Raw genomic sequence first — 10,352 nt, 5'->3', positions numbered from 1 at the left:
ATGACATAGCCATATCAGTAACTAATTTCTGGAAAAGTAATCCTTAATCCTTGGTATAATCCCCGTTTATTTACACGTATTCGTGAGAATTTTGTAATACTCCCTTCATTGATTAAAATTATAAATCCAATATTTTATCCAAAACCACCAGCTTGTTTATGTTGATCGATGGAGTGTGTACAGCAGTATCTAAACCATGGACAAAAAATCTATGATCCAAACACAATGATGGAGAGTGTAACGTAGTTACAGTACACACTCAATGCCATTGGTGTCTCTCAGAACTCTACCTCCTCGTCCGTCTGTTTCTAGATGCTCGTTTGGTCTGTCAAGTGTCAATTCCGAACGTCAAAATCAACTGAAACTGGTTGCTAGTTAGTTAGTTATTGACTGACTGTAAAAAAATACCGGTGTTAGCGCTTCTTGAAAGTGGGGAGTGGTCTTTTATTTTATTTACTATTACTTACTCCGAAGAAGTTGTTTAGTGTACATTTAATTCATCAAACATTACTTACTTATACGTGTCAGAGTTACCAACAATGCATTGATTTCCTACCAAAAAGCAGTCAGCATAGCATTATTCCCTTTGCTAGCTAGGCCATGCCTATCTTAAGAAATTAGGCCTAGCCCTTTTAGGCCTACTAATTTAATGATGAAATCTTGACGTTTTTGTAATTACAGCTATGGATTTCCTTTTTATATTAGAATTTTTAGTTGCGTTCCTAATTCGGTTATGGCTTTGTTTGTCGGATTACAAACAAGTAATTTCAGATCGAGTGGAGATTTCCACACCACTCAACTCATGGAAAAGAGGTAGGCCTACGCAAAATGTTAAATGTTCATTTAACCTAATTAGTATTTAAGTTACCATTTTGGTAAAGGGGAAGCGAGCTGGTCTAGTGGTTAGGGCGTGGGACTTCGGTCCCTTAGGACCCAGGTTCAAATCCCGCCAAGTCACCAATGGATTTTATCTTAGTGATAATACTGCAACCCCTAGGTCTAGCCTGAAGTAGTGTGAATAACAATTGGGTTTGTGCCTAGTGTCCTAGGACGACAAAAAAGGCTGCAGTGTCTTTTAAAATGTGTAAAAGGATCCAACCATTTTTTTCAAAGTATGCTACTTACTCCCGGTAGGGCTTGACCTAACTTACTTTAGATAGACCTCAATTGACACATTCCGTTAGCTTAGGCTGAAGTTAACACATTTGCTACTGATCGCCACATATGTGTGCTCATTGCCCTGGCCCGAGGTATAAGTTACTTTTTAATATTAGCCTACATAAGTTAGAACAGAGTATCACCTGGTTAACACTACAAGCAGACCTTGGGCCAGTGATACAGCTAAGCCAACTGTCATAAGATGTCACTAAGTTAATCATCATAAGTAATATGGGACGGAAGTCTCCGTAGAAACCGGCCGTCGCAGGTCCATATGAATGAAAATTTTAGTAGCCTACTATTGTGGTAGTGAACGTGTTTATGAGATATATGTTAATCCACAGCATAACATGTGTAAGTTATAACTTTCCACTTAAAATAACTTAAGAATAATTATATTAAGTACTAGAGTCGTAGCTAGATCGTTTTTTACTTTTCTTTTAAGAAGTAAGTAAACTTAAGGATACGTTTTACGCTACAGTCTAGTAGGCTTTGCAAGACCTGTTCCAAGACCATTGCTTATTTTAGGCCATAGATTAATCGTCATAAGAATTTTTTTTTCCCTTTAGAATTTTAAAATTACGTAGGACAAACACAGCAATTTGTTGTGTTTTCTGGCTCCAAACCGAGGTTGGCCTAAGTTTACTGTGCGTCTTGTTTCAAAATTTACGTAACTTAGGCCTAACTTATTTTTAATGAGCATGGATCTGAAATTAAATTGCCTTATTTTTTCTATCTGTTTTAACAAACATACATTAAGTTAAAACAATTGGAAATAAGCAAGAGCTAACTTAAATGTACGTATGCTTTGGAAAGCATAAGCAAAGCATCTAAAGTCTGGAACTTTTAAGTTTGCTTTGACTGTGTTAGCCAGAGTTGAGAAAACTACAAATGTTGCTTTTGTAAATATAAAGTTAAAATAGGCTAAAAAACTTATTTCTTTCAGTCACAGAAGGAGTGGTTTTGTATGAAGAAGGTACAGACCCCTACATTGGGGACATGTTCCATGAAACTCCTATTGCCTTGATAGCGTTTCATTGGATGATACACAATATTCCTCGATGGCTGAATATCGTCTTTATCACCTGCGACTTACTATCAGCATTTTTACTTTATAAAGCAGCCAAACAATGTATGAAGCTTTTGGTAAGTATAAACACTATTTTTCTGTCAGTAAGCCTTAGGTTGTGCTTTGTAAAGCACTTTTAAGGCCCCTATTAGCCGCGAGCAACATGTGGCGCAGCTAGTGGAGCCGCCGGTGGTGACGCCGGTGACCCACAGCGTTTGGAACCTGGACACTAGTCGCGCAACACATTCGTAGCTCGCTCAAAAAGCGGAATTCACCACAACACTCTAGTGTCAAACATGACGTTGAGTGACTGCATCCACAATTTGCACGTCACTATTAGCACTAGACATTGTTTATCTAAACTAAAGACAACTTAAACCGCTAATGACACAAAAAGGAAAGAATACACTGTTAAATCACGTTAATAACGCATGCGAGCGCAGTCAGTGGCGTCGCATGCTGCCCACGGCTAATAGGCTCCATATACTGCAATGCCCCCCGACTGCCTGGACACTAAAACGGTCGCGACACATGTTGCCGAGCAAAATCACTCCCGGCAACACCTCGGGCAGCTTTTTCGGCGGCGTCACCGGTCTCCACGGCTAATAGGCACCATTTGACTCCATGCCCCTCTACACGTCCGACACCAGCGGCTCCACTAGCTGCGCCACATGCTGCTCACGGCTAATAGGGGCCTAAGACTGAAATTGATTAACCCTTTCGATGCTAGAATTTTTTTTTTTTTTGCAATTTTCTGAAAAAAGTACTTGAGTTAGGCCTATTTACTTATTCTGTCCGAAAAGTGCTAGGTTTGCCATGGGGGCAAAGTCAAGTGTGCAAGAAAAAAATCTGTAAAAAGCAAAATTTTTATCTCAGTTTGTTTAGGGCTAAGTCACGCATTAACCATGATCGGATTGGGTTGGAATTTGGCACGATGATTGCTCATCTTCATATGAGCATACAGCCCTGTTAACCCTTAGAGTGCCAGGCGAGAAATAAAAGTAACGCTCAAAAAATGCCGATGATTTTTCCCGAAGGTCGCGCTAAAAATGCCGAGCGCGATCTGGCGATTTTTAGGTTAAAATTTCGTAAAAATCGAATTTTCGATATTTCGACCAACGAAAATCGATGTATCGCATCTAGCAACTTTCGACTCAATGTTAATATATGGGTTAAAAGAATCCGAGTATTTATTCGGTTGTTATGACAGCTGTCCGATCATTACGAAACGTCCGGTCAGCCGGACGTTGGCACTTTTGGCTCGTTCTAAAAACGTCCGGTCGGCCGGACGTTGGCACTTTTGGCTCGTTTTAAAAACGTCCGGTTCCCCGGACGTTGGCACTCAAAGGGTTAACATATCGACCTATTCTTATCTCAAAAACCCTTTAGGTAAAACCCTATTCAAAAACTCTGTATGACCTAATGAGGTTTTAAGTCTAATGCTCGTTCATTTTCAAGAAGAGCTCGTTTACATCGCTCAATCAAGTCCTGGTTGAAGTTCCTTCCCTACACTCACTCACCTTTTGGTTGGATAATAACAGCTGAAACGAACTTTATAACATGCAATAAAACAGGAACTTTATGTTTTAACAGTTGTATAATCTACTTATCAAATTTTGGCTACTATAAAATAAACTTGGTCATAAAATAATTAAATTTTCAATACTGAAAGTCATTTGCCAATGTTCTGTCTAGGCCTAATTCATGAAGGTATAACTATTCTTACACCAAAGATGTTTAACTTAAATCTAACTTAAGGAAAGATGTTTAACTTCAATAACGGTCGCCATCCTTCTTTGCAGATGGATCGCCAGACGAGAGAGAAAGCTGGCTATGCAGAAGAGGTGGAGAAACTTCTGTTGACTGAGCAGGAGCTCAGTTCTGCTCCGATGTATGTACTAGCTGCTTATCTCTTCAACCCCTACACAATACTGAGCTGTGCAGCCCACACCACCACGGTGTTTGCCAACCTCGGTCTAGCTGTGTTCTTTTGCTCCATGCTTCATGGTAAGTTGGTGATTTTTCACATGTAATACTGAAGCCGCTTAAAAACATGCAATCTTTATGCTAATTAATTGATAAAATAGAAGAATTACCTTATCCAACCACAGTTGCTGGTATGACAACTAGTTTCGTTCCTTAAACTTCGTCAGGTCATTGTATGCAACCACATCATCAGTGTATTAATACATTGTGGTATGTCAAAAGATTCTTTAAAACACTGTCAGAATCACAATAGTAAAAACTAGTCATGTTGATCAAATTATTAAAACCGAATAAAAAGTGATAAAACTGGTTAAAAACTGTAAAAGCTGGCCAGCACTGTCTTATCACTGTCACTGACGAAATAAAACTGACTGAATCATGAGGTGTCTTCATCTTCATCTCTCCAGTGCCACCTGTATTTCAGTTGGTTTTGTTCTTCTTATTCAATACTTCTTTGATTTATAGCTTTTGAATATAGGCCTATGTATCAAATATAATATTTGACTGGAAGGAAGTCTGATAATTTAAAACCTTGAAAGGGTCGAGCTTTTTAGTTTTATAGATGGCGAATTCTTCTTTAACGTCAAGCTTAAAACTTTTTGTTAATACTCCCAACTATTTCCATGTTCTTATCAATAGATGTATTGTAGTTGTGTGATTCTGATATTAAATGTTCGCATAACTAACTGTGGTTGCATACAATGACCTGACAAAGTTCTAAGGAACGAAACTAGTTGTCATACCAGCAACTGTGGTTGGATAAGGTAATTCTTCTATTTTATCAATAATATATTCCAACCAAGGGTCACAATGAATAACATAAGCTAATTAATTGAAAGGAGATGAAATTGTGCTTTGGGAATTTTAAAGCTTATGAGTAGGTACCGGTAGGACTATGTTGATTTTGTTCATTCACGAATCATGGACTGTACCTCTGTGCTGTATTATAGTTAAATCAGATCAGTAGTTTTTGCATTTACTTAGAACAAATAGATACACTGACAGATACCACCACTATTTTGGATTATTCTGTAGGCCTACTTATGCCACTATTTGACAACACACACTGCAGAGGTTACTTTAGGTTAGGGTGTACCAAGTATGTTGATCTTGTAGCCTACTACACCATTTGAAAATAACCAACGAGTCATACTTCGGAATGTAAAATCAATTGAACTGACTTCGCTGCCTTTTGAGAGGGACAAATCAAAAACAACTTATCGCAGTTTTATTTCATATACACAGTTAAGTATGTTCTATCTAAAAATGTTTGGTTTTTTTGTTCATCGTGGATAAAAAACGTAATGTTTACCGACAAGCTTAACATCTGTTATAGCTTGGATAGTTAAGTGATTCTTGTGCTCGCCTAATTTAGAAAATTACTGTTTCAACCCTGAACAGATTAATTATAGCCTCGAGATCTTCAATCTTACATTTAGTGAGCGTTGAATATTCTTTGTGTAACCGTCACCAGCAACCATACCTACAGTACTGTTGTTGACTTACAAATTTGATTTTCCCCACAGGTCATTTGTTGGTGTGTGGCTTCTCCTTGGCCCTGGCGACTCTACAGTCCTTGTATCCCGCCTCACTGATCGTGCCGGCCGCTCTACTTGCCGCTCAGTCGGGTGGCGCTCGATCCTCCGCCTCTGCCAGAGTTGCGCTCCTCATCGTAGCCTTTGTCGTCCCATTGGTCGGCCTTCTCGGTGCTTGCTATCACATTAGTGGTAGCTGGCACTTTCTACATTCCACATATGGATTCATGTAAGTAGCTATACACTCACCAAACGATTGACTGTGATTATTGTTTGGCTTTAAGTTAAAATTAAGGTTTGCAGTATGGGAGGTTGAATGTGATGCTATGACAAGGATGCAGGCTGTGCATCTCTTCTCTTGTAAAGGTTTTTATGTTGGTCTTGAAGGTTTACAAAATTGTAATTGCTGTACTCTGTGCGTCGTCCTGTAATCCAGCTACTGGGAGGTCACGAATTGTGGATATTTATAGGGATGCACTGTGGATGCGATGCTCCCTGGTGTGGATTAACGTCCGCACTAGTGAGTACTACGACTATCCGCAGTATTATCCTGATAATTAGACCAATTCGTAAATTACAAGGAAAAATGTGGTTCGGATTCCACTATAAACTGTAGGTCCCTTAGTTGCCATTAGCTGTATGGGCTATTAATTAACAGCTGTGTCTAAGGAACATGTCGGCCTTAGTCACTAACAAGACTACAAGATCGCGCCACTCATCCTACACTCATCCTTCACTCATATTTGGGTTAAAATACGCACATAGTGGCGTCCCCATCTTAAATAATTGAATTGAATTGAATTGAATTGAATTGTGAGGATCCCCAGCTGGCCAAAAAATAGACCTATAGTGGTCTGGATAGTCAGCTGGAAAGACTATCCAACAGCTCTTTTCCTTGAGAAGCACTATGGCTTCACAATGGTTAGACACATGGCCCCATAGCCCCAGGTGGACAACTTGTGACAACCTCTTGCAGACATTATCCTTATGCTTGTTCCACAGTAGCCTTTAGTCAAGTTGGTCCCACAGTTATACCGTCTCTAGCTGACAGCCATGTTGGGTTTCTGCAAATAGCTTGTTCATCTCAAAACGGAATACTAGCTGGTCCTTCATAAGGTAAACACTAAAGCCACATTCACCCAAAGCCAGTTGGCGGATAGGTTACCTGCCTAAGGTTACTTTGAGATACACTAGACTAGAAGCATGCAACCTGCCCTAATGTATTGCTAAAGAAAGTGTTTTCCCTTCAAAAACTAACATTGAAATTTCACCTGATTCCTTAATTTTGTTTCAGCCTGAACATTCCAGACTTGCGTCCGAACGTCGGCCTGTTCTGGTATTTCTTCACAGAGATGTTTGAACACTTCAGACCGCTGTTTATTTGCGCTTTCCAACTTAACGCCAGTCTTCTGTACGTCTCTCCGTTGGCCTTGAGGCTGTACAAAGAACCTCCACTGCTGGCTGCTAGTCTTACAGCTCTCTCTGCGATATTCCGATCCTATCCAAGCATTGGAGACGTTGGCTTCTACCTCGCACTGTTGCCCATGTGGAAACACCTTTTTCACTGTGAGTTTGAAATTGTGTAATGATCTTAAAAGAAAATCATTTATCAATATGGTTAGCTGTGAATGATTTAGTGAAATAACAGTATTTGCTTAGCCTACAACTTATCTCATGTGAGTTGGAACAAATAGAATTATTTAATTTTGTTTGAAGTAGCCTACAGTAGAATGTTGATAATCCAGCCACGGGAAGGTCTTATACTACAGAAAACTGTTGTCAAAGAGGTGAAAACCATGAAAATAAGTAAAAATGTTGAAAACCATAAATCATTTCTTAAAATTCTCCATTGTCAAACTTAGGCCTATTCATTCCCTGAAGTTTGTCTTCCATTAACCACTATTTTCATTGTCAAGCTATCATCACAAGTTTAAAAATAAAAAATAACTTGACGAAGGAAAACCACCACTTTAGTAACAGTTAAATAAGATAAATAGGCTAACTGTCCATTCAGCCACAAGTTTTTGTTCACACAATGACAATACGTGAGGAATAGCAGAGAGGTATATGTAGATGTGGGGATTAGATGAACTCATGATGGGGGGGGTTGATGAACCCTGGTATTCAGCACGCTAAAACAATAAAAAAGGAGAGTAAAATACCGGTGTGTAAGGCCTGACTTGTACCTTCCTAGTAGGACAGGGTGACAAAAGGATGATGTACACCGCTGTTGTGCACAATCATACCACAGGGATACAGCATGCCGTTTGACACAACAGCTGGGAGGTTCGGATTGTTAAGATCAGATAATCAAGACTATTGTATGTTACATTTGGCTTACTCTAACCAAATCGGTCCCGGGCTAAGTCTTCCCATGCCACCTACGGTAATAGCTTCTTCCTGTAGGGAAATGTCCTAAAATTCAATTTAGCACACAGAAACAAATGCACACCCAGCCATAACATAGGCCTACACAATCCTATGTTTTTAGTGTAACTGTGTTCATGTGTGCTAAATGTTGAATTTATGTGTTGCCAACAACAATGCCTTGTAATAATTTTATGAAGCAATGTAGATGCTTTTGAACAACAATCAAAGTGTGGGTATGTCAGTAAATCGTCATAACATAATTTTTATTTCCATTATCCAGACATGCAGCAGGGCTTCGTAGTTGGATGTTTCTTCCTAGTAACTTCTGTGTTGGCTCCTGTATTGTGGCATCTGTGGATCTATTGTCGCTCTGCAAACGCCAACTTTTACTTCGGAGTCACATTAGCATTCGCTACAGCTCAGGTAACTTTATTAACCCTCTATCATTGTCGGAAAACAGTAAAATAATTAAATTTCTTGTATTTTGTTTTTCAACTCCCGGAGCTGTTAAGAAGTAAAATATGTTAAGTTAAAAAATTAGGTTATAAGTTTTTAAGTTAGGCTGTTAACTAAAATTACAATTATGCATACTCAGCAAAACTATTTTTTTTCAGATTTTCCTCATAACTGACATTTTGTTTGCCTACATCAAGAGGGAGTTTGCGCTGAAGAACGGTCTCCAACGAACGATCGACGGAGAAGAAGCCAAACTTATTCTCGAATAAATTCAAGTTTTTTGTCAAAAGGCTGAGATTATCGCCAGAGAAGAAGTGTTCAGTGCTTCGGCACAAGTTGCGGTCTGTGTACTGTGTGAAATTTACGGGTGTGTGGACGTAAAGACGACAACATCTGCGCTCACACGACACAGACTGTACATCTAGTCTATGTTCATCAGCACCTTCATATACCATCAACTGCAACTACGTTCATTAATTGATTTTACACACTTTTACTATTGACTAGTTCCAAAAGTGTGAAAGACAAACTAACAAATTTCAACCTGCCCTACTTCACAAAACACCGACTAAAAGTTTAGTCTGATCTTTGTCACCATATTCCATCAACAAACGCAACTACCCTCATTTTGCATTCCACGTTTCATTTTATTTTTTTATACTTGTGACAAATGTTGAATATTAATGTCATGTACAAGCACACATTAAAAGATTTGTAAATATTTTTATTTTTTTTTTCAATGTATTTTGCTGTAGCATTTTCAATTTGTATAATAATGTGAACATAAGCCTAGTTTAAATCTATACATGTTTGTAAAAAGTACTTTTAAGGATTATTCCGAGTATGGATGTATTAAGAAAATAGTTATTTGTGCAACTAGTGAGAAAAGTGAGCAATTGACTCACTCGAGAGAAATCTCTACTCACGAGCTGTAGGCGAGTGAGGAATGGTTTCTCGAGTGAGGCAATTGTACTTTGAACTCGAGTTGCACATTATACTTTTCCTACAGTTACCAAAAAACAAATAAATTGGTGAAGAAACATAACCTATTTTTACACAGAAGTGAACTTTTAATATAACATTTAATGTGAAGTGACAAATACAACAGTACAACAGCTGACCAGCTGATTTACAGCCAGTGCTGCCAACGTATTTCGGGCGCATACGACGTTGGCTGCATGTTACGCGCTCACTATTTCGTGCCTTCACGTTGCAAATTTGGAGTGAGACAAAGTAATTAGAGTGAGACAATGTTAACATTGTCAACAATGTTAACATTGTCTCACTGATGAGCGAATTGGCCACTTTGTTTTCTCAAATCAGTGAGAGAACATGTACATTGTTAGGTAACTGTAGGAAAACACATTTTTTTATTGAAAAGTACAGGGTACAGAAATTATTTATCATATTTGATGCAGGCAACAAACTATTACGTAAAGGAATTTTTAAAGTAATTTTTTATTGGAATTAATTTAGAGTGTTACTGTTTTTACCAATAGCATAAAATGTCATGGATCATTGGTTAAAACCAGGAAATGAATGCTACTCATGCGCCCCTTAAGAGTTGAGTTTACATTTTTTGAAAGGAAAATGTATCCAATAGGTCCAACAATTTTCACATTCCTATTATATATTTCTGTTTATTTGATAACACACAAGGAATTATCATGTCAACACCTAATGTAGAGAATAAAATTTTGTTCAAAAAGATCATACCTAGAGTCAATTATTTTGTACCCTCCTTTTTCTTGTGACAACAAATTACTTGTGATGTGTAT

At 38.4% G+C, this 10,352-nt stretch overlaps 1 protein-coding gene across 1 annotated transcript; it reads left to right on the top strand.

Annotated features, from left to right (window-relative positions):
- Positions 1 to 447: 447 nt before the first annotated feature.
- LOC128997295 (phosphatidylinositol glycan anchor biosynthesis class U protein-like) lies at positions 448 to 10,259 on the top strand. Its single transcript, XM_054422924.1, has 7 exons — positions 448 to 813; positions 2,105 to 2,304; positions 4,030 to 4,234; positions 5,740 to 5,977; positions 7,043 to 7,314; positions 8,399 to 8,541; positions 8,733 to 10,259. The coding sequence occupies exons 1-7, from the start codon at positions 684 to 686 to the stop codon at positions 8,841 to 8,843; spliced, it is 1,299 nt and encodes a 432-aa protein (XP_054278899.1). The 5' UTR covers positions 448 to 683; the 3' UTR covers positions 8,844 to 10,259.
- The last annotated feature ends 93 nt before the right edge of the window (positions 10,260 to 10,352 follow it).

This window comes from Macrosteles quadrilineatus, unplaced genomic scaffold (genome assembly GCF_028750875.1).
Source record: "Macrosteles quadrilineatus isolate MER2022 unplaced genomic scaffold, UCM_ALF_1.0 Scaffold_6__1_contigs__length_79288215, whole genome shotgun sequence".
NCBI lineage: Eukaryota > Metazoa > Arthropoda > Insecta > Hemiptera > Cicadellidae > Macrosteles > Macrosteles quadrilineatus.
The sequence above is the reverse complement of the archived record's forward strand: the minus strand, read 5'-3'. Positions and strand labels throughout refer to the sequence as shown.

Coding starts and splice junctions, on each gene's coding strand:
- LOC128997295 (XM_054422924.1), top strand. CDS start 684: ATGGATTTCCTTTTTATATTAGAATTTTTAGTTGCGTTCCTAATTCGG. Junction 814..2,104: donor ACTCAACTCATGGAAAAGAG/GTAGGCCTACGC, acceptor TATTTCTTTCAG/TCACAGAAGGAGTGGTTTTG. Junction 2,305..4,029: donor AACAATGTATGAAGCTTTTG/GTAAGTATAAAC, acceptor CCTTCTTTGCAG/ATGGATCGCCAGACGAGAGA.